The following is a 25,588-nucleotide window of genomic DNA, read 5'->3' as shown; positions in this document are numbered from 1 at the left end:
GCTTTCAAAAACGGCAAAAATATTAAATTAATTAAAAAGTAAATACCGATATATACCGATTTTTTAATACCCTTGATACCGATAAGCTTTAAAACAATCTGGTAACGCTGGCCCTGACCTCGAGTGAGTGGCGGCAGGAATATGGAAGAAGTAAACAAAAACTCGAGAGAGAGGGAGAGTGAACTTCAGCGAGAGGATGATTTGACGTGAGGTGCGCTTTTCGAGACTCCGGATGACTTTTTTGTTCAAAGCAAGAAGCTCAGAGTTCACCCAGAGTGAGAGTAAAGCTGGGTTTAGACAGGGCAAGTCAATTGACCAAGTCAGTTGAATTCAACTGACTTGAACGCGAATTGAACGTGTAAACCATGCCATTCAACTGACTTGATCAACTCACTTGAATTGAAAAAGTTGAACCAGACTCAACTTGTCAAGCCAATTGAATTCAACTGAGTAGATCATTTTACTTGCCTAGTCTTAACCCAGCTTAAGAGCGTGTGATAGAAAACATGAACATGAATGGCAGCAACTCTCACTCTCATTTTATCCCCCTTCGCTCACAAGCTCTGAAGCTCAGTGGAATGATTTGGCAGTAGGCATTCTACTCCTCAGAAAAATGCTACACTCGGTTCATTTCAAACTCGCGAGCGAGGCTCCATCACGTGCAATACACCATGTGCCTACTGATCGACAGCACCAATGGTAAAAGAAAACTTCCAAGAGGCTGTTTGGGAGCGAGAGACATATGCACATGTGCTTCACGATGTTAATTTTCTACTGGTATTATACAATTTATCCCGGCTTAAGAGGCTGATTTTATTCCTCCAGCATATGTGCTCTCACCTCTCCTCCCATCATTCTCTGGGGGAGCGGAAGATCCGCACAAAAGCAAATAACCGAAAAGCGAAATGCAGCTCTCCAGCTTATCAGCTTAGCTCCGGATCCGAATCATCTAGGAATGGGCGATGTCGATGCGATTTTTACAGAATCGATTTTTTGCCACAAAAAATCGATTTTTTTTTATCCGATATTTTTTCGTTCGATGTTTGACAGAATCAATTTTTCAAAGTTGATATCGATTGTTTATTCATTTAAATTTCTCAATTCATACTAAATCATATTAAATAATGATAAGCAAAATGGTATTTCACTATCCCAAAAATATGTCTTTACTTTTTTCTCAACATGGATTTTTTCTCAAAACGCCTATTTCTAGAATCATCTACTATCGAATAATTCACTGGGAGCTGTTTGGGATGACAACTCTCGGACCCGTTCAGCTCTTCGGATCTTTTTTTTTCCTCTCTCGATTCTTCACTATTCAGCTCCGGACCCAGATCTGAGCTGAAGCGAGGAAAAGTAAGGGAGATTCTACTGGAGAATTAACATCAGAAATAAAAGCTGTATGTAGACTGGATTACATAGCTTGAGAAAAGGCGTAACATTGTGTGCCACGATGTGAATCATATCATCACGTGTGACATAGGTGCAACTCTCTCGCATACATTTTTTGCTTTTACTGATATGTTGTTGACACATTTTGCGCGCATTTTGTTTACGCGATGGTTGATCAGTTGTTGCGTTAGTGGCGTTTCCCATTGAAAAGTAGAGCCATATTGTAAGGTGCGGATTTATTGGTTTAGACTACTTTTATGGTTATAAGCAATAAAACCACTAATTAATTTTCCGATTTTGAATTTGTGTCATAATTTCTATGATTTCAATATGAGCTGAAGAGCTGTTGAAAAGAATCGACTTCCTTTAGTGAGCTGGATGGGTTTGATCCACTTAGCCAGATGAGCTGTTTTGCCCACCTCTAGCGTATTACCCCACCTTACCCTAGAACAAAAGAGCCAACAAATTTATATCGACTCACCTGTTTACATCACATTGGGCTCAAACGCTCATTTGCTGTACTCGTGCTCGGACTCCAGCAACACACTACCGAACATTTTCGGTATCCAATGGGGAGATGAAAAAGGGCTCTCACCGATTTTGAGAGAGCGATATTTTCATGCTTTGGATGGGAGAGGAAAATGAATAATCGTTGAAGACACTAAGAGATTGAAGTATTGTCGATTTTTAGCTCTGCGAAAAGCAGCTTGAGTGATGCGTCACTTATCTTGCAGCTGAGAGAGAATTTCGATATCTGATGTCTATAAATAAAAACTACGAGATGAACCAGCCTCTGGCTGAAGGTCTCGCTAATAAAGATAACCTAATCTAACCTATAAATAAAAAAATAAATTGTGTTTGTATGTCACGCTACGACTCGGGAATGGATTGACGGATTTGAAAGATCATTTTTTTGTTTTTGTTCGTTAAGCAAGCACTGTATTTACTGAGGAGAATTGAATTCAATTTTTTCTGCTATTAGCGATACGAAACGGAATAAGAAAAAAAGCGAAACAGCTTCAAAATATTCCGCTAAATTCCAGATTTACAGCTTTCAGTGCAGGTGGCTAGTTGTTTAAGCGTTCAAGTGTAACTAAAGAAGAAGAAAAATTGTGGACTTTTAAAGTTTTTTTTTAAGTATTTTGCTGATATATTAGTAAAAGTAAAGGCCAAGCTAATCGGCTGTTGATAACTTTATCGAGCTAGATTGAGTGTGTATTTGGGTTTTGTTCCTTATCGCAAAATATTAGATTCGTATTTTTTATTTTGTCATAAGGGTGACCATTTCCATCTAAGGGTGGTCCAAAAATCGATTTTTATTCAGAAATTTCTTTTTCAAAAACTTCTAACTTTTGAACCACACGACCGATTTTAAAGGTCAAAATGTCAAATGAAAGGTAATTCAAAATAATTTTGTTACCCTACTCGTGTCCTCTTGAGATCATCAAGTTGAAGATGACAGGAGCACATACCGTGGTAGAGGTAACAATAGCTGCAATTTAAAAACCTACGATGCCTTCCTTCAGAACTTGAGTGCGGTAAAAATCGATAGAACTGTTTCAAACACATCGTCGGTACTTGAGCGTATCGGTGATCATCTTTTTTTGCCAGTGGTGTTGCGGGGTTTTTTTTTTTTTTTAATTCTTTATTTAAGAGATTTTTAGCCTTAGGCTAGTTCATCTCTAGGGTGTTGCGGGGGGAATACCCCTCACCATCCCTTTTCAACGGGGGAGTTTGATAAAGAGAGATGATCAAACCGATTTGTACCTTCATTCATAAAAAAGTTGTCCTTGCTCGCTTTTTACTCTCTATATAAACAATTTCACATTGCCGTACTCTAACGGAACTATCAACAGCTATACTTTCATCTCCTCATCTATTGTATAAAAATTACCTCTCTAGTCTGTTATTTGAAATTAGCATCTTCAACTAAATTTAAAACATTGCATTTTGGATTAAACAACGTTGATTGTATTTGATTTTTATGGTTTTGATGGTTTTTAGACAATGTGCTTTAATATTTTCCTTGAAAATTTAGCTTTTTTTACACAACATTTAAAAAGAATCAGCGATTTTGTTTTTTTTTCGGTTTTGAGTGAATTGTTGTTTTAAATTATCAAATTATCAAAAAATGCTCCATACTCCTATGCGACTAGACTACCATGCGTCGTGACAATGTTACAGTCACTATAAATCAATGGAGACGATTTTTTGGACCACCCTTACATGCAAATGGTCACCCTAATGGCCTAAATAAAAAAACACGGAATTTTTAAAGCCACTATATCGTTTTGCTATGGAATGGCTGTATAAATATATTCCAAAAATGGTATGCAACCGTCCATCTAAGCATCATTTCTTGCAAGGTTGCGTGAATAGGAAGTTAACATACATGGTTGTTTACATTACCAATTCAATAAATAATTCGGTCTTGTCTTAACACGCAGTCTTGTCTAGATAGAAAGTGGCTGTTTTCAGTAAAGTTGTCCAAACGAACAAGACCTATGGAATGGGACACAGTTTAAATCAGAATTGATTCACTGATTATCAGAACACTTAAAAAGACTTCCATTTAACTTATATTAGCTTGCTTTAACTAAACTAGTTAGAATGTTGCTGTCTTTGCCAAATTTGTCCAGGTGGGCCCTAATGGCTATCTGATTATTTATTCCGAAACCTTTACCATCTCATCTTTTTCATGGCTATTTAATACGTCTCAATTGGAACTGTTCGGTTGCCTTCAACTTAAATTCACCATCATATGACAAACCCTAGCTATTTTATTAGTGAAACATATTGCCAAGCATACTCTAAAGCAATCGAAGCACTGTATTTCCATCTGGCCTTCACTATCACTTTGCTCAGCTATTTTAAACCCACTCTATTCCCATCCAGAAGTGGCCTTTCAACTTCCATTAACATATTTTCTGCCAACAGGATGACGACGGTAATCACTGGCAAACCAGGACCAAACCAACAGTATGGTAGTTGTTCTCGGTTCAGGAGCGGGAACAGACACTGACCGGGCGGGAGTGGCAATCGGTATGCCCGTCACAATTTAGTTGCCATCATAAATTTGCCCACTTTATGACACTGAGCACCGAGTTATATTTACTGGAACTTGGGTTGGCCCAAATTTGCAGAACGGAACAGAATGGACAAGATTAGGCAGGTTTCGTTTAATTTTGTTTTCCCCTCGTAAAATTCAATTTCGAACCGACTCCGAAGTGTCGGATGGTTGTGAAATAAAACACAGTTGCTTATGCAATTGAATTTGACTTTTCGTCCAGAGAGATTGATGCAGAAGAAACAAACAATTTGTGCAACTTATGCCGCAAAAACAGACCTCCATCACATCACAGCGCATATGCCACAGAAGGCGGCAGAAAGACTGCTAATTCGAGTAGCAGCAATTTCACACAATCACTCGTCGTAAATTTTCATCAACCTCGTTCCTTCCAGGCTGTCCTGGAGAACGGCGAAGGCTTAATTTGAGGAACCACTTTGTGCTCGTAACGACTATTTATTATGTGATGTGGTGGCCACCGGAATATGGTCAATCGGTGAATATGCTTTATGGTGCGATGGCATGCGAGGGAGTGTGTTCCTATTTCGGACCGGGTTCGGTTGAGGTTGTTTGGACATGCAAGCGCACGGAAATTCACATATTTGGAAGAAGGTTGGATTACGGGGGATATAGACTTGATTGCCTTTCTTTTATCGGTAACTCTGCACGAAGAACAGGACAAAGGAACACTTAGGGTTACATTAAGCAATTTAACCCAGGATTGCTTTACATCAACTGGCTTCCGCAGCAATACCTTCTTTTTTTCAGTTTTCGCGCTATGTGGCTATTGATCTGTAGCCAAACCATCAACTGATTCATGAATTTCATGCATCAGTAGATATGATTGCAAAAGTGTTACAAAATATGTGAGGGCCATAAATATAACTCAATCCATCTATAAATAACCACCCCACCAACACCGACAGGAAAGCCCTATTTATGTAATTGAAAATAATCACATTCCTATTTGTATTCATTCTGAAATTGATATTGTGAATTGTACTTCCGTCGACGTCGGTTTGGCTCCCCTTTTTTTCAAACCACCGACAAACTTTCTCTCCGCATCGCAGGGAAAATATTCACATCGTTTACTGAAGTGGGTACTCCTGCTCACATGAACACTCCCGACTAGGAACCATCATCATCATCATCATCATCTGTCAAGGATACCTACACAGCCTACATGCTATGGGAGTCAGCGATGCCAGATCTAAGGAATTTTGTTTCTATTTTCTGCGGAGTTATCCGGATTTTTGTCGTTTTGTACTCTCCATGGGAATGGGTGCCCACTAGATTGATGCAAAATTTGAAATGTTCGCTCCATAGTGCTCAAACGGTTCCAACTCAGGCCCAAAATTTAAACTTATTTGGTAAGAAACTAACTTGACACTAACCATTTGAAGTTTATTGGAAATTACTATGGGAAAACCAAACTTTTTGCTCATTGCATATTGCAAACGTCAAATTAAATAATTATTATTGATAATCTAACAGCATGATCAAGCAGCTGTATTGTGGGCAACACTGTATTCTGCAGTATGACATAGTAACCATGATTTTTGCGCTCTATTCTACGCGCCAGAAAGACCAATGTTGCCTGCTGAACAGTCGATTGAGCATAGTCATAAGACATCAGTGACTTGAATCATTAACAACTTTTGTTCCTTACATTTGATCTAAAAGTGTTCTTTAGCAAAGTAGTACCTGAGAAAATTTCCTACAAGTTTAATCATAAATTTTAAAAGCATAGTGAAATGCTGAATTTTGAGATCGATGTGATAAAAAAATTAGTGTTCGAATAGTAAATTCCATAAAATGTGCCAAGTCAGTTTATTAATAAATGAGTTCAAATTTCGGGAGGCTAATCAGAACCCAATTTGAAACCGTTTGAACACCGTGGAGCGAAAAATTCAAATTATGCTTCAGTTTTCGCGATTGACAAATTTGATAACAAATTTTGTTTTCATTATGCTGTACATTTGCTCTTCAAAAATATGTTGTTTTTTTTGTTTGTTTATACATTTACTTGATAACGCTCAACCAAATTAACTTCACAGAGCCGATGATTCTTGTTCACTATACAATACATCTTAAAACTATAGTCAAAAGGTACAACACAATAAACATTTTATCTTCCGTTATCCAATAAGCCTCCTCCACCAGAACGGGAGCCGCTTCCAGTGGTTTCATTGTATGGCAAATTTGTCAACGGGGGTCAGAGCGCTTCCGTGGTCAGCCCTCACACATTCATCACGAAACGGTTGCTTTCCAAAGTCGACGACGCAAAGACCAGTGAAAGGAGCGCAGATTCGAAAATGCCATGAACCGATCAAGGCATGCTGTGGTGACGAGGTCGATTTTTATTTGCCACAGGGCACAACCTTCTTTGAATTGATGAAGGTGAGCTGGCTTGATTGTGTTTTTCGTTGGCACTGAGCGCATGCCACTTTGATTGATTGGACATGGATAGTAAAGTTTGAAAGTGAGTTTTGATAATAGATTTTATTCAGCTTGAACGCTGTAAACAATTCATCCACGCAGTTTAATTGCTTTGTTAAATTTTGAAGATACTTGAGTTGATTTTTTATCACTAGGGTCGTGAAATTTGAAGAAAATTAATTATTTAACAGTTTCATCGGGCATAATAAAAATATATTCCTGTTTTCAGTGTTAGAAAAATATCAAAAAATCAAATCTCGCGAATGCCCAAGATCACGCTTGATTTTCGTAGACAAAAATCAACAAGCATACAGCTGCGGTTGATTTTGCAAGTTGTGATATCGCAGCTCGAAATATCAAGCTAACCAAACTCACCAGCTGCAAATCTCAACAAACTGTGGTGAGATTGAGTTTAATGATTTTTGCTTTACACCCGAACGCAACCGAAACTTTCATAACGGCTGGCAGCAGTCACTTCGTGTCTGCCATCGGTGAACAGTAAAAAGAGATAGCATACTATACTTTCTCTTTCTAAGAAAACGATGTGCAACTAAATGATTTTTGTGTCTAGTCAACTCTCCGCTTGATTTTTGCACGTTGTGAATAGTCTCGCAATATCAAAGGAGCTTGTAAAATCAATATCAAGCTTGATATTTTGTTCCAATATCACGCTTGATATTGAGAGTGTATGAATGCGGAAAAATATAATTTGATTGATCATTTTGCCAACACTGCCTGTTTTAAATAAAATTTTAAAGGGTTGCAAATGCAAGCCAAATTTCATCAATATTAAATCCAAACTCAATTCAAATTAAAGCCAAAGTCAAGACATATCCAATCAAAATCGAAGCCAAATTCATGCCAAATTTATGCAAAATTTAAGCCAAATTAATTCCAAATTCAAGCAAAAGCCAAGAAAAAATTTAATCCAAATTTATGTCAAATAATTTAAGCCAAAATATGTTTGCCAAAAAATATAGGGCAAATTCATTGCTAATTCAAGACAAATTAATTCCAAATTGAAGCCAAATTTTAGCCATCCCAGCATATCGAATATTCAAGCCATATTAAAGACTAATTAAAACCAAACTCATCCAATATCTTCTTCATTCCTTTATTTAACGCCGGTCTCTGTTACGCAATCTAGTGCCAATCACCGCAATCATCGATTGCGACCCAAGAAGGCAGCTTCCACACACCTGCGTAGGATATCACACCCATTCAAACACTCATGGGCCGGGACCAACGGCTTTACTTCCCTTCCGATGGAAAATGTGACCAAAGATTTGTCATGCCTTAGACCTTGGATTGAACCCAGACCCATTGGGGTGAGAAAGCAGTCACGCTTACCATTACACCATCGGCGCCGGCAAATTTAAGACATGTTCAAGCAAAAAATATGTCAAATGGATTCTGAATTTGTGTGCTTTGCATTTTAATTCGATTTGGATTTGATTTGGATTTGGAATGGATTTGGATTGGATTTGCATTGAGTTTGGAATGAACGGGGATTGAATTTGGATTGGATTTGGATTATATTTGAACTGGATTTAGATTGCCTTTGAATTGGAGTTTGATTGAATCTTGATTGGATTGGATTGGATTGGATTAGGTTTTGGTTTGGATTTGGATTGGATTTGGATTTGGATTGGATTTGGATTTGGATTGGATTTGGATTGGATTTGGATTGGATTTGGATTGGATTTGGATTGGATTTGGATTGGATTTGGATTGGATTTGGATTGGATTTGGATTGGATTTGGACTGGATTTGGATTGGATTTGGAATGGATTTGGATTGGATTTGGATTGGATTTGGATTGATTTGGGAATAGATTTGGATGGGGTTTCAACGAGGAGGGCGTCTCTATCTAAGATGCAGGAAAAATGTTGCTTTGCTGTTGTGAGATGCTCGCACACTTTGAAGATATAAAGAATTTTATTTTTAAGATTTCCTGCAAAAAGGTGGTGAACGATGCAAGTAGATGGATCTAGATGCAAGAGCTGATAAAAGATATTTCGTAGATTGATTCGCTAGCGTGAGATTTTCTGACCATCTTAAATTGAGATTTAGATGTGTCGCACCCCCAGGGTTTTAATTAGATTCGGGTTGGATTTGAATTGCATTTTGATAAGATTTGTATTTGGTTTAAATTGTTTTTGTATTGGATTTGAATTCAATTTAGATTGAAATACAAATTGAAGTTAAACTTTATTTAAATTCAATTCAAGTTCAATACACTCTTTCTACACGGTTTTGACGTTCTTATACGAGGCTTCACCTGCTCGCAACATTGTATTCTTTGAAGCCCCCCAGTATTAATTGGGAGCTTTCTATGCCAATCAATGCACGGATTTGTATATTGAGCGGCAAGTACAATGACATTCTATGCTCAGGAAGGTCGAGAAAATTTCCAACCCGAAAGCCACACAATGGTTGCTTCCGAGTAAACAGACGATTGCGTGACACACATTGAGAGTGGTCTGCTTCTGTCGACAGCCAAGTGAACACTGAAAAAGAGGTTGTTGCAGTCTTGTTTTCATTGACTTAGACATCAAATTGAGTACTCGTTTTGATTTCAACAGGAAAAATAAACATCAAAATTGAGTTTTCAGTTTGCTCATCAAAACATCAAATTTAGTTTTCAATTTGATCTCAGACTTTGCTCGGGCTGCTAACCTACTGCTTTTTCGATCTGTAAGTAGGTCTACAACAACTGTGCCAAATTTTAACGAAATTGGTCATTATCTGGAGTTGCGGAAGAACTTGCAAGTTTGTCTCAATTTTTATAAAACCTTGGATTTGGATTGGGACGAACTATTGCCAAAGTCCCAGCCCCCGCTCAACACTTTCAAAGGAATTGACCTAGCTGGGATTTGGCATCACTGATGGCAACCAAGTACAGAGCAGTCCAACTCGGTGCTGCTGAATCGGGTTAAAGTATAATTACCGAATAAACATTTTCCCTCTTTAATCCTAATCCAACAGCCAACGACGGTGAACACGAGCTTTTGTCCTCAGTACCCCCCCCCCCTCCCGCACTCCCTCCCCCCTCAGTACAATATCACGGTCCTATGCAGCCTGTGCCGAGGAGCCTGCACCTGACAAAAAGCATCCATAGAACAAAGCAGGAAGGTAGAGATACCGCTCACTGCCTGCCACCAGCATTTACCGGGATTTCGGCACAGCTCAAATATTTACCTTTTGCTGTGCCAAACAGACACTCCCGCTTGGTCTCGTTGCCATCAGGGACTGGCGAAAGAAGGGCATTCATACACTTAATTCGGATAGTGCGTTGGAGCGGCAACTGTTGGGAACTGTTTGAGTTAGGAGTTAAATTGTGGGGAAAAAGACGAACAGTAGAAGATATACTACGGAACGGACCTACATTTATACAGACTGACTGTACCGGAGGGTTTGGACATTAGATTAACATGAACCTGTCCGTACCGAACTGAACACAAGCTGAATGAAAAGAAATAGGATTTTTCGACGGAAAGTTAAACAGATTACCCCATTTATGAATCTGAGCTGGACAGGTTGGTAGCCATTCAACCGAAAGGGGTACAATCGGGGGAAATGGTATTGAGGGTTGTGAATCATGCTTCGAAGCTAAATGGCTATCGATCTTTTCACGTGACTGAACTGCCAATTGTTGAACATTTTCGATGCCCAGAACAAAATGAATGTTACATCGAAACAGATGCACGTTAGAGTTATAAACTGAAATATGGGTTATTCCTAAAATAAGTTCAAATTCAAATAAGAGCACAAACCCTACATTTACTTTTTTCGCACATAACAAACATGTATACGTATCGACATCGACTTCAATTACAACACTAAATTTGATATAAGTGAAGCGTGGATTTTCAAACATGTTAACTACTTTTACAACATTTATAGCGATGTCTTCATTTTGACTTTTTAAGTGGTCAATAAAGATATCGGGGGAAAACTGATCGCTCATGCCCACTATTTTCAATCTTGGCACCGAAGTGGGAACAACAGCACTTTATTTTTCAAACAGATTGCTTTCAATACCATTTTTCACATCATTTAGATTAGCTCCTGTTGCACACTCAACAATAATAGAGCCATCTTTACCATTTCTAACATTTTTGTGTGTTTCTGCTCTTTAACGCGATGTCTACCTGAGCAGCAATGTGATTGAGTCCGAGAGTTGAAATACATTCTTCATCTCTTCCTCTATCCTTTTGACGCGCGAGACCAGACCATTCTGCTCGTCGCAACTCTGATCTGATAGACAATTATCACACTTGAACAGAACATTTCTGGATCAACAATAGAAAAGGGCCCATCAGCATTTTTAAACAAACCGTTCCAAAGCCCTTTACTCACAAAGCGAAGGCCACCCACGCAAACCAACATTATCATCGGATAGGGGAAACTTCTACCTACACGATGATGGTGTTGGTTTGTGTGGGCGCCCGTCGATTTGTGAGGAATGGGCTTTGGAACGGTTTGTTTACAAATGCTGATTGTTGATCCAGATGTGCATTTTCCGTAATAAGCTTTGCCTGAGTCCGCGTAAGTGTAGTGCATTTGCAATGAAATACACAAGCACGCTTACCCGCACAGTAACCGGCAAATCACTAACCAAAATCCCCAAATTACATATTGCACACTCTATCATATCTATCCACATATACACATAAACTTTACATGCAACACCACAGAGACACAAGTAAAAAACGAACGGAAGCAGAAATTTTTAATGATGTAGCTTACTAAAGGGTGCCAATAGCATGCCGGGCGAAGGAAAAAACACAAATTGAACAAGAACCAGCTGCAGCAGCAACCGTTCTCCTACTTACTTATCCACTAAATGATCACTACGGGGCACGCGTAGGATCAATTCTACCGCGGCACAAGCACAATTTCACACTTAAATAATCGAATATTCATCACAGCACTGCGAAGTAAATTGTAACGTTCGCCATTATAATGTCAAAGGTTAGGTATTTATTAGCTAGAGAAAGTTCTGAGAGGATAGATTGAAAGTTCCGCTAGAGTACGGAATAGTGAAAATTGAACAGAAGTTGAAATCATAAAATAAGTTCAAATTCTAAAAATCAAAAGTTGTATACTGTATCGGAGCACCCCTCGATGAAGGGGCACATTTTCCATTTTTCATTATTTTTAGAAACCACTACTTGCTTTTGTTCATAACTCCGGAACGAATGAAGCTACAAATTGCATTCGGTATTGTTTGAATAACGAAATTAGACAAGAAATCTATATCTATAACTCTTGTTTCTGTACAGTGTTGCCAAAAAAAATTACGTTTGTAATCTTTAAAATCAGTTTTCTCATAATACTTGTCATTTAATTTTCAATTTAAGGACACCATCGTGTTACTCGTCCTTTTTACATAAGAAACACATAACGACAAAAAGTTATTCATGAATGAATGAAAGTCATAAATTATGAGTGTTGATAAGATTCATTCTCATGACTTACTGTGCTAAATAATATTTGATGGAAAAAATATGGATGATAAGACCAAGAATAGTTTTTATGCAGTGTTGATAAATTTAAATATTATTTAGTGGCTGAAAACTTTACACTATTAATAATTTTAACGAATTGCATTATCGTACAGATAAGTTGAAGAGTACTTAACATCTATTCATTGATCTCTCAGTCCGCATCGTGCTCTCCAGTGCTGTGCATTATCATAACGGTTATCGTACATGGACGGTCATCCTCATATAACCGTCACATATAAAAAAATGACGGTCAACTAGCATATCACTTGGAAACTAGACCGTCTTCATCAAAGCCATCCATGACAGTTAGATTAAATGACAAGGAGAGAGTAGCAAAATCATTCACTCACTGATCATCTCTGTTGAACATTTATAAGTGGGAAGTGAGAATAATGCTCCCTCATTTTCCTGTTCTTGCTAAAAGTTGTTAAGTTCAGTACATACGAAACATTTTGAAGAAAACGTTGGATTTTCATTTTCCTTGTAACAAATAAATATGTGGGTGCTGTTACGTTACAATGTAGAAAAAATATCCGTTTATATTCAAAAATGCAATTTCTTAACTTGCCACTATCACTTTTTTATGTTCCATCGGCAATATCAATTCTCTCTTACGTACGCGTCATTGTGTACGATGCTTAATAAATCTCAAAACTGACACAACTCACAATTATTGACAAGCTCATGAGAATTAAATAATGTCAAAACAAACAACTTTTCAACATGATTTCGTGTGAAAAGTGAAGCGAAAAATCTTAGATTTTTTAATTGCTCCGAAAAATTGCAAGGACCATCATGGAACCAACAGCTGGACCTTCGACAAAATCAGTGCGAAATCGAACTTTTTGTCAGTGCGAACGTCAATCTAAGCTGGGTTTTAAAAGCAAACGAACAAACTGACGTTTGTAAGAAAATAAGCAAATCCAATATTGATACCCGATCCAGGTTTCAACTGAATAATAAACGAATTCGCTACTAATTTTAGCGATGATTTATTGAAATAGGTATAACGATTTGAAGATTTCTTTGTTGATGGATACCAACTGGCGTTGACGAGAGCTCTGTAACTCTTTACTCCTATGGAAAAATCTCTTATGTTACTGTCAGTCTATGTGTGAAACATAGCGGATTTTTTCTTATTCTCTCACTCCAACTCAAAACCCCATAAGGAACTGTCAAAATGTGTGTGAAGAAACGTCACTTTGGGACTGGTGTCAAGGAGAATGGTTGCTTTGATTGTTGAAACCTCAAGTGAAGAAAATGTGTATTTATAATGCACTGTGCAATAATTCAAGACCAACAATTGCAAAGGCCTCAACTCCATTTCGTAAACAAACCTTGCAAAGCCATTTTGTCGCGAACCGAAGTCCGCCAACGCAAACGAACAAAATTAACAGGTAGGGAAAATTCTCCTCTTCCCGATTGTGATTAAGGTTAGTGAATGTAGGTTTCGTTTCGCGAGAAAATGACCTTACAAGGTTTGTTTACAAAATGGAGTTGAGGCTTTTTCAATTTTTGGTATTGAATTGTGTAAGTATTAAAGAAGAATGGTGTGCTTGCAATTTTCTAACGATATCGTTACTAGAGAGGGACATATCGTATTTAATGATGAAGAAATCAAATCCAGAATGCTGTAGGATATTAATAAGAGTGGAGGAGCAATTGGTATGATTTAACAAAGAAGAGGGCGAGTTGAAAAATTCCATAAAACTGCTAACGTTATTGTATGACCCTTGAATTTGATGCTTGTCAACTTTTTTTCAGAAATAATCCTGAACTGTGGTAAACCAGCAAATATTGTTTTGTGTTTAACCTAAAGATTTACAATAACTTGAACAAGTTCAACGTTTGATTACTTAGCAATAACACCTCTAGCTACAATTCATATTTAGAGGGGAATTCCTATTTACGCAAAGATTTTTTAGCATCCTTATTATTCGAGCTCAAGCGTCACGGTTTTCGGAAAAATAATTAGCTGCAAAATCTCTATCCATGAATAAGCATTCTTGACTGTAGGTAGTACGTGTTCATACAGATATGAATTCTCACAATAATAATTTCTGGTAAGACTTTTTCTTTGATACATCCCAACTATCGCCTTATCCGTGATTTTGGAAGAGGAATGACCGTCATAACCGTATTTATGCTCGAAATGAGATGACGGTCAATTTATATGTCTTTTTTTATTTTTCCTCGGTGATATGATGGTACCACATGATAGATGTTAGTGATATTGCGAATGAGTGAGAAAAGCAAAAAACGATATCTCGGTTGTTGTATCATACTGGTGAGAAGTTTTACGGAGAGACGGTTCTCAGTTGTTTTGATTATTAACCGTAGAAATCTCTTTTGTCAATCTAAAGGCTGTCAGTACCGTGATGCAACTCAGCACTGGTGCTCTCTTGCCATGCGGATCAATTTGAGGTTTGCTGAAGGAAGTTAAACAGCACTATTCAGTGCTCAATATACCTGTAAATGTTCTACCTTGTTTGACACTTATTTCTCTTCGATCCTTGTTCGGACCCTACCCATGGTTAGCCTTCTTGGATATCGATTTGGAAAATTCATCTTCGATTTTTTTGATTCTTATAGCCATCTGCTTGGAAGTCGACTTGGATAAAAAAAAATATTGCCGCCATAGCGCCTAAGCGCAAACAAAAAGGGCAAACTCTTGATACCCCTTCTGATGAAATTAAATTGAGCAATCAATTTGATTTGCTCACGGATGATAAGAATGATCCATCATCCAAGAAAAATTGTAGTAAACTTTTTCGGTTTAATGCCAAGAAGGAAAATATTCCCCCTATTGTGATAACCACTTCAGATTTCCATGCTCTTCGCATGGAACTTTTGAACTTCGTGAAAGTTAAGTTTTCACTACAAATTGGATGAACAGCACAAATTTTTTACTTACGACACCAAAACTGAACGTGTGTTCAACGTCGTCATGAAAGGACTGCCCAGTGGTGAATCCCTGGATCAGATCATAGATGAACTGGCAAAATTACTTGGAGATGTGCCACTGCAAGTGATCAAAATGAAAATGAAATCACGTCCTGGTGATTCGCGCAACGAGATTTCTAATGATTTTTATTTAGTTCACTTCAAGTCTAGTGAACTAAACAACCTTAAGGCCTTAGAAAAAGCTAGCCTTATGCTCCATGTCCGAGTGAAGTGGGAACACTTCAGGAAGACTGGAGGAAATTTCCAAAACCTCACCCAGTGCCGTAAGTGCCAGGGATGGGGTCACGGAACTAAAAATTGCTACATGCCAGCTAAATGCATGAATTGTGGTGATTCCTCTCACGCAAAGGACGACTGTCCTGTGAAGGAAGATCCTAATAAATTTAAATGTTCAAATTGTGGTGAAAACCACAAATCCAATTTTGGAGAATGTAAGACTCGCAAAGCGATCCTACAATCTCGTTCTAAGCGACAGGTAGGAAACGCTCCACGTTTCCGACATGGTACAATTCCTCTGCTGTTAACAACATTCAGCGGTACAAATATCACCCCTGCTTCAAATTTTTCATGTGTACGTACTCCCCTCGCTGCTAACAATGTTCAGCGAGTTAATGGAGCTACCTATGCTGCTATTGCAGCGGGAAGAAATCAAAATACTAACCAACGTAATTCTAACTGGAATTTTGAAAATTTTGACTTAGGAAGCATTATTGCTCCTAAAATGGAATTTTTACAGAAATCATTAATTGACATGATTACTGATATGCTTAAATCTAAGTCCATGTTTGATGCTATTCAAACTGGAGTAAAATTTGCTAACAATATTGTCATGACTTTGAAATTCATTAATGGATTTTAAAGCATTAAATATTTTAAATTGGAATGCTCGATCTCTTAAAGATAATGAAGACGAGCTATTTAATTTTTTGAGAGTTCATAACTTGCATATTGCTGTTATAACTGAAACGTTAAGGTTAAGAAGGACGCAATCGTCTTAATGGACCCTGTGAAGGCGTTGCCATCATTATTCATAGAGGAATCAAATATAAAATTCTTTCTTCATTTGAAACCAAAGTTTTTGAAACTTTTGGAGTTTCTGTTGAAACAAAATTTGGACAACTTACGCCTATTGCCATTCCAATGCGTAGGTCAGCAAAAGAATTTTCTCAAGGGTGACCTTCAGAAACTTACCCGTCATAGGTCTAAATTCTTCATTATTGGTGATTTTAAGGCAAAACACCGCTCTTGGAATAATGCTCAAAGCAATACCAATGGTAATATTCTGTTTGATGATTGTTCTGCAGGTAATGTAATAATTCAATATCCAAACAGCCCAACATGCTTTTCTTCTGCAAGAAATCCATCCACTATTGATTTGGTCTTAACTGATTCATGTCAACTTTGTAGCCAATTGGTTACCCATGCTGACTTCGGTTCTGATCACCTTCCAGTAACTTTTGAAATATCCCAAGAAATAATTTGTTATCCCAACAGCTCTACTTTCAATTACCATAGAGCTGATTGGGAGCAGTATCGAACATTTATGGAATATAACTTCGATCCAAACATTCCTTTGCAAACCAAAGATGAAATTAATTATGCTCTTGAATCTCTGACTACTTCTATAGTTGAAGCAAGAGCTGCCTCAGTACCAAAATGCGAGGTTAAATTCGATTCAATTATAATAGACGACGATCTTCAGCTCTTGATCCGTCCTAAAAATGTCCGTAGGAGACAATATCAAAGAACACGCGATCCTGCCATGAAAGTTATCTGGCGGGATTTGCAAAAACAAATTTAAAAGCGATTCTCTGCCCTGAGGATCAAAACTTTTGAAAATAATGTTTCTAAATTAGACCCAAGTTCCAAACCCTTTTGAAAAAACCTCAAAAGCCTATTCCAGCGCTTAAAGAAGGTGGTAAAATTTTGATCACAAATTTGGAAAAAGCTCAGAAACTTGCTAAGCAATTCAAGATTTTCCATAATTTCAGTTTGGGTCTTACTAGTCCTATTGAGAATCAGGTTGCTCAGGATTATCTGAATATTTTCTCTCGGGAAAATATTGTTAATGATTCCTGGAGGACTGATTTGGACAAAGTAAGATCTACAACTAAAAAGTTTCTTAATATGAAAGCTCCAGGTGATGATGGAATTTTTTATATCCTCATCAAAAAACTCCCAGAGCTTGTCTTTCTTGGTAAAATTATTTAACAGATGTTTCCATTTGGCATACTTTCCTGATAATTGCAAAAATGCAAAAGTTGTTTCAATTTTTAAGCCGGATAAAAATTCAGCTGAAGCCTCTGCCTACCGTCCGTTTTGAAAAGCTAATTTTAAGCAGAATGATGCTTCACATCAATACGAACTCAATATTTTGCAGATGAGCAGTTTGGATTTCGCCATGGGCATTCAACTACTCATCAACTCTTAAAACTTACCAATTAAATTCGTTCGAACAAATCTGAAGGCTACTCAACTGGAGTTGCTCTTCTAGACATAGAAAAAGCATGCGACAGTGTTTAGCATGAAGGTTTGATTGCTAAATTGAACAAGTTTAATTTTCCACTTTACATTATGAAATTAGTTCGAAATTATTTAACTGACAGAACTCTGCAGGTAAATTATCAAAATTTCAAATCCGAACGACTACCTGTTAGAGCAGGAGTTCCTCAGGGTAGCCATCTTGGGCCTATATTGAATAACATTTTCTCTTCGGACCCCCCTGATTTGCCTCAGGGTTGCCACAAATCTTTGTTCACTGATGACATAGGCATTTCCGCTAAAGGAAGAAGTCTTCGTGTTATTTGCAGCAGACTGCAGAAAAGTTTAGATATTTTCTCTTCTTATTTACAAAAATGGAAGATTTCTCCCAACGATTCCAAAACTCAACTTATAATATTTCCACATAAACCTAGAGCTTCCTTTTTGAAACCTAGTAGTAGTCACATAGTCACTATGAAAGGATTTCCAATTTCCTGGTCAAACCAAGTGAAATATCTTGGATTAGTACTTGACCAAAAATTAACTTTTAAAGATCACATTGAGGGCATTCAAGCCAAATGTAACAAACATTTAATATGTTTGTATCCTCTTATAAACAAGACATCCAAATTTTGCCTGACGAATAAACTTCTAATATTTAAACATGTTGTAGAGCCATGTTTTACGCTGTGCCAATATGGTCTAATTGTTGCATTACCAGGAAAAAATCACTTCAAAGTTCTGAAGATGATTTTAAAGTTGCCTCCCTGGTACGAAGTACATAGAATTTCGAATGTTGAAACTTTAGAACTAATGTCCATCCATGTTTAAAATACTGTATTACCAAGGCAGGAATAATGTAAAAACACTTACGTATACATCATAACAATTAAGGCTGGTAGGTTTCTGTAGTAACTGGAGCATTTAGGTTAAAATGAAATGTAATTTATTTTGAATTTAGAACAAATAAAGCGTTTTGAAAAATAGGTTCGTATGCAAAACATGAGCAAAGCAGTTCAGAGCAGTTCAGAAGAAGATCAAGTATTCTAAATGATGCAATGTGTGTCCCTGAAATCACGAAGTGGTAGATCAGATGAGGTTTATACTAAGCCGGGTACCTAAGAAAGTCTGAAATAAAGCAAACATTTTCACACGCACCCAATTAATACCACGTAGATTGCTTGATAATATTGAACTTAAAATTACAAAACGCAAAATGCATTCAGATTTTTAGATAAAGAAGTTAATGTTTACTAGTCAACTGCGATCATCAGACATCCCATAAATTCAAAGGTTGAACATTCTTTGCCACCTCTCCGCTTGCTAGAAACAATAATGCCACACCTTGAAAAGCAACCTCCCAAGTTTGTGAACATTTTGGTTTTATCTTTCGACACAATGCAGCATTCAATTTAGGTTGTCGCACCTAACTAACGGGCTAACGAACGAACGACACTAGCAGCCTGCCAGGTTTGTTTATCCTGGACTAATAAAACTCTCATTAGTGCCCGTGTTCGTCCTTCGCACATAGTAATGGCCCTTTTTGGCTGCCAGAATGCCTGGCCTCTTCTGCACCTGCCCATTTCCAACGAGCGGCTGGTCCGTGTGTGGAAGTAAATTTATCTCATTAAGTAGTTAATTATTAACCGCAGTCTGAGGCCCATATGCTCTGGCATAACGTCGGCTGGACTGATAACCATGTTCTGCATTAACCCAATTTGGGGAGTCAACAAGCCCCTTGCAACCTAATGAAACTAATTGACAGCAGGAAGCATTATTTCGTCTAATAGAGCCCTTTGATCTTTTTCCCCCTTTTTCTCGCAGACGAATTCTGCGAAGACTACCCACACAATCTGATTCCCACGCCGGGCTATTGGATCGAATGTTCCCGCCAGAAGATATCCTTCCCCAATCAGCACACGATATGGGACGACAGCGAATCGGATCACGAGGACGCCGCTCGGGGTGGCATCGAACCGCAGATGGAGCGCAACTGCAGCGACCTCTACGAAGACGACGAAGACTCGGACAACGTGCCAAGGTAGGGATCGTAGAGTCCCAAAACGCTTTCTATTTCAGCCAAATGAAAAATAAACTGGTCATGATCCATCCTGGTAGTAGCGCAGTAGATGTAGAGTAGAATCGTTTCTTCTTCTCTTTCTCTCTCTTTCTTTCTCTGGGTCTAAAAAATGCTACACGATACCCCCCGCCCCACCCCACCCGCATTGTCGCATATCCCACGAATCATCCGGCGACATTCACCACGCACTCCCACACACACCCACACCCGCACACACTCACACACTCTCGGTCCCAACTCGCACTTACCAGTCAGCATTTCCGCAGAAAAAAGACAGCGATCGAGGAGCAGTGGGAGCAGCAGCAAGGTTTCGAACTTACCTCCGTCGAGCAGGAAACGTACGAGAAGTACTTCTACGGGACCGAGCACTGGAACTACTTCACCAACGACGAGGACCTCGGCCCGGTCATCCTCTCGATCAAGCAGGAAACGATCAACGGACGCGATCAATTTAGGATACTAGTTAGAGCTATATCGTACACCGTACATGGACTGATACCAGCCTCTTGTGTTTTTGCTGATAGGTAAGTTGGGTTGAGGGGATTTCGGGGTGTTCTAGAGTAGTGACGATTTAGTGGGGATCGATGCGGAGAACTGAACAAACTCGATTGTGTGGAGCTGGTGTTCTTTGCAAAACTGGACAGTTTGTGGTGAACAGTTTAGGTTCAGAATTTGTCTGGCATCTAAAACTTCTGAATCATATGCAAGTAGGAGCTTGAACTTAACAAGTCTTTACTCTATTCCCAACAGGTATAATAGGGAAGAAGTAGTTAGATCGTTAGGTAAAGAAGTAAACTTAAATCCACCTCTAACGTTAGGACAATTGCCAGACACACCGGAAGAGCTTTTGAAACTGGATCAGGTAAGGAAGGCGGAAAATTGATCAAAAAACGTTCTAATCGAAACACTGGACATATTTCCCCCAGGTTTTCATAAAATCTGAACTGAAGGTGGGCGTGATCTACGTGAAGGAGGGTCAATATACCGAAGAACAAATTTTAGACAATAATGAAAATTCACCGTTATTTGAGGAATTTTTACAGCTACTAGGTGATAAAGTTAGATTACGTGGTTTTGATAAATACAAAGGCGGCCTTGACACTGTTCACGATTTAACAGGTTTGTTGCTTGGAACTTCAATAGAGTGTCCGAAAATTAACCACCATCTCTCACTAGGACTTTACTCCGTTTATACAAACTGGCGTTCGATAGAGATTATGTTTCACGTTTCCACGCAACTGCCGTACGAGCGGCACGATCCCCAGAAGCTGCAGCGGAAGCGCCACATCGGTAACGACATCGTGTGCGTGGTGTTCCTCGAAGCGGACAACACCGCCTTCAGTCCGGCGTGCATCAAAAGCCATTTTTTACACACCTTCATCCTGGTGAGTGCCGATCTATTTGATTGAAAATAGGATATTCTATAGTTGTAAGGACTAGAGAGGGTCTAGCATACGTTTCCTAGGCAGTTTGTTTGGAATACGCCTCTCTCTTATCCTATACCCTCTCTAGTAAGTACATACAGGACAAATTTTATAAATGACAGTGATGATGCCTAATACTTAGAATTCTTTCGAGCAACAATCTTGACATGCTCCACATATTATTTATTAATGATAGCTATCTGAACGTTGTTCACGTTTTCGAGGCAGATAGCGGAAGTGGCTCTAATGTTGGCCTGTGGGTCTATATAGAAATCTCCTGTTTTTAAATTTGTCGTAGAACAATGCGTCATATGAACATATTTATATTATTTTTTGTTGCTAGTGAAACATTGTCAAAATAGGCTTTCCTTGTATGTATGGACCCAAACCAATTTGTTGTGCTCCCGAAGCTTCGAACAGATAATAAGATCCACCCGCAAAAAAAGGACTCTTGTGGAGCATCACCTTAAAAACGAACTGTCAAGTGACTGAAAAGTGGAAAACAGACCATCAAAAAATTACATCGTTCATCTCACTTGACATCTCGCATCCGCATCCACATCGTCAAGTACTTTTTTCCTCTTTTATTGGATCCTTTGACCGTCCGTCAACAACTCGACTTTCTTGAAGTGTTGTTTTTGTCGTTCAATGGCCCACGTGAGCGATTTTTTTTTGTGAGATATCTACATTCAAATGCTTTACGATCGATCAATCGATTCGTTTGATGTATTTTGGATAAAAAATATGAAAACTTTATACTGCCCTGTGTGGCATAACAGTCGAATGTGAAATTGAGGCACAGGTCGGAATCGATTATCTGGGGTTTGATTATCCAGAATTTTAGACTCGATTATCCGGAGAATTTTGACGTAGACTACGTCTTACGGGAAGGTACGGGGGAAATCTAAAATTGCAACCGTCATGAAAAGGTGTAAGGTTTTGAACACTTATAACTTTGTCATTTATAGATGAAATTAAAATATACCAATCGATAGGAAATAACTCTCGTAAGCTGTTACAATAAACGCTTTTTTAATTTTTCAAAAAAAAAATGTTTTAAAAATGTACAAATAAAAAGTGATAATTTTATCCCTGTTTTTATGAAATAAACGTTCTCCCCAAACCCAATCATGATAATCGAGTACTATTTGGTTGCACATCGTGCTGCTTGAATCTGAAAAGTTATAAAACAGCGCTGCTAATGTCCCTCAACTCATTTTCGCTTCGGACGGCGGGTAAACTGGTAGCAGCAGCAGTAGGAAGGCGGTTCCTGTCAAGCACGCAGCGTTCGAGTTTTGCATCTCGAACTTTGAAGTAATCGAGAAATACTTCTTGGGCTGTGTACCAATTGCCAAGTTAAATGTAACTCGTGGTTAAACTTGACATTACGAAAGTTATTTGCAATGTTCGAAAATGCCGGAAATTGGTCAGTTTTCAAACAGAACTCAGCCACGGTAGCCAAAATTTAACTTCTAGTCGGTCAGAAATAACCACGCTCGGATAGCAAGGTTATTCGATAACTCATCTGTAACTTTTAACCACGAGATAAATTTAACTCGCCCATTGCGACACAGCCTTGGAAGTTAAATTAGGGCCATCCATAAATTACGTATATTTTTGACCAATTAACCTCCCTTCCCCCTCGGAGCGTGTTTTCCAATACACCTAATACGTGGCCGGTCCAAACTCCTGAAACCCCTCTCCTCCCTCAACTACTACGTTATTTATGAAAGTTCCCTAATCATTGGGCAACACTGAAAATCAGCAGCACACCACACAAAAGGGCTTGAACATGTATGTGAAATTTCGGTATTGATCGTCAATATTTCGCGATCTGAACATTTTAGATTGAAATCCCTCCATTTAATTCTCGGTAAATCTTTAATCTATTGATTGAATTAAAAAAAATCTTCATATGGTTTTTTAAGAACTCGTGCGTTTTGTGAACGCACATTCGCATAAGGATTTTCCTACACAGATTACAGTTTTCTGTTTCAAGCACTAAAATTATCAGACGGTACCTCTATTTATGCTTTTAGATTAGCTATGAAAGTCCCTCCTACTTGGAAAATTATGCTATAGAACGGTTTATACAACCCCAGTTTTTTTTTTTTGCTGGTGGGGGCGAGGCATAGCAAGAAGTTCGATTGCATAATTCTTCAAGTAGGAGGGACTTGCAATGCTTATCTGTTAGCATAAATAGAGGTTCTGAATTTCGACAGTGAGCGTTCAAAAGGGCCTACTTGTAATGTTCGATTCTCTTCATCGATTTCTGTTTACATTGCTACAGCTAAGCGAAACAATTCAAGCTGAACATTGCATTAGGTCCTAAGTAACACTGACAAGATTCTCTTCGTCAACTTTCTCCTTGAATCCACTCGGCCCAGGTATTTTCTGCACACATATCGATAAAAGTAGTTTTTATCTAGCATCTAATACGACAAACACAACAAGAAACGATCCTGTGCTCAAGCTATTAAGGCTGTGTTCCATCTGGTGAATTTTTACTTAAATTTGACAGATGGAAAATTTTCAAATAAACCTGTTATTCCAGCAGACCTATTTCTGACAGACAAGGAATCAATTTGACAGACGTTTTCTCGAAAATCGGCCGATGTACAACAGAGGGGTTTTCGAACATCTTAATTTATTTTCGAAATGTCAAATCTAAGTGAATATTTTCCAAATGGAACACAGACTTAGTATTTTTTTTTATTTGTTCAATCGGTAGATAAAAGATGAACCGAGAACTTATTGGAGGGATTCATGGCTTATTGATATCATCCCGATCAACTATGAAATGTTGCATAACATTGATGCAAAATTGTGCACTCCGTTTTGGTGTGTGCATTTATTTTTAGCGTTTTGAAGTTGAATCGCTGAGGATCAATCTCATTACCATAGAAAAATTTCAAGAGTACAGATATCAGCTCTCTCAAAACTTATAACAAAGAAACTGGAACTTCACGTTTGTTGCAGTCCAGTACACAAGGAGGTTCAATTTCATGAGTAATGTCACAACCGTCCAAGATTTCCGGAGAACTTGGAATTAGGGCGTAATTGCTGTTGTAAACAAACATGACAATCGTCGATTTCTCGCAAATTAAAGCTCAATATAAAAAATGAACGGCACAAAAAGGTAGAGAAATGATTCCTCCATCATTTGGTATAGTTTGTTCGCGAGATTGAGTTTTAATTTACGAGAAATCGACGATAATCGTGTTTGTTTACAAAAGCAATTACGCCCAAATCTCAAAGTTCTCCGGATTTGTGTCCTAGAAATCTTGAAGTGATAGGGAATATCAGCCATCATGACGATCATTGTTGGACGCTTCAATGAATCACCTGAAGAAAGCCTTACTTATAGCTGATTGTAATTTAGGAAAAAATGCAATAGAATATGTATTTGCATTTTTATGAGGTCCTGAATTTAACCAAGTTTTACTAAGTAGGAAATCCAAAATATGTACATAGGACCGAAATCATAGGTTACTTCTACTGTTTTTTTAATTCAATATCTAGAAAAATGCACGAGAGTTTCACTACACAGCGTAACGTAGTCTACACACTAATCGAGTCAGTACGGTTTTACCGAGTTTTTGAATTGCGGAACTGTTCGGTAAAAGTTTAAAAATCTGTGGAAAATTTATTAATGAGAAAATGTGTTCTGAACTTGTACATACTTAGTTCTGTTAACCCCAATTAATGATAGAAAATAAAATTGATCGATTTCATTGATTCCTTACGGATAACGGTCATTTGAATTTTTACCGACTTTTTCAGCAATTCAAAAACCCAGTAAAAAATACTGACTCCTGTAAAAAAATCTTAGTGTGTACGTCAACCATGCAGTCGTGTCTTTTACACAACCCCATCCATTTTTTTGCGTTTTTGTTTTAGTTTTTATGCAGAAATTATAAATTGTTTAGTAGGTTACAGATATATACAATATAATTATTTTAATAATATTGGACATAGCTAGGACGAGGGGACTCAAAGAAGGTTTGATTGGTATATTGAAACGCGGTTATCCACAGTGTATATCAAATTCATTAATTCAAATGAATATATTTATTTTATATTCATTTATAATATGAATAAAGTGGTGACCCGATTTAGTCAGCCCTCGATTGTTTCTACCCCCAAGGGGTATTCAACTCTGAACATATCAATCTGTGCCGAGTACTTTATCTGTGCCAAGCGTTGGGCCAACCGTGCCGAAGTGTCG

General features: G+C 38.1%; 1 protein-coding gene across 3 annotated transcripts in view; it reads left to right on the top strand.

Moving 5' to 3' along the window:
- The window catches only part of rsh (radish), a 622,246-nt gene that overhangs the window by 571,642 nt on the left and 25,016 nt on the right, over positions 1 to 25,588 (top strand). For all 3 annotated transcript variants that reach the window (XM_065225626.1, XM_065225625.1, XM_065225627.1), the window contains 5 exons: positions 19,681 to 19,897; positions 20,188 to 20,460; positions 20,687 to 20,798; positions 20,863 to 21,055; positions 21,113 to 21,321. In XM_065225626.1, coding sequence (XP_065081698.1) covers positions 19,681 to 19,897; positions 20,188 to 20,460; positions 20,687 to 20,798; positions 20,863 to 21,055; positions 21,113 to 21,321 — 1,004 coding nt within the window. The remainder of the gene's footprint in view (positions 1 to 19,680; positions 19,898 to 20,187; positions 20,461 to 20,686; positions 20,799 to 20,862; positions 21,056 to 21,112; positions 21,322 to 25,588) is intronic.

The sequence above is a fragment of the Ochlerotatus camptorhynchus genome, unplaced genomic scaffold, assembly GCF_037179485.1.
Source record: "Ochlerotatus camptorhynchus isolate MF236.1 unplaced genomic scaffold, CSIRO-AGI_Acam_v1.1 ptg000232l, whole genome shotgun sequence".
Lineage (NCBI taxonomy): Eukaryota > Metazoa > Arthropoda > Insecta > Diptera > Culicidae > Ochlerotatus > Ochlerotatus camptorhynchus.
Note: the sequence above shows the minus strand (reverse complement) of the source record. Positions and strands in the feature narration are given on the sequence as shown.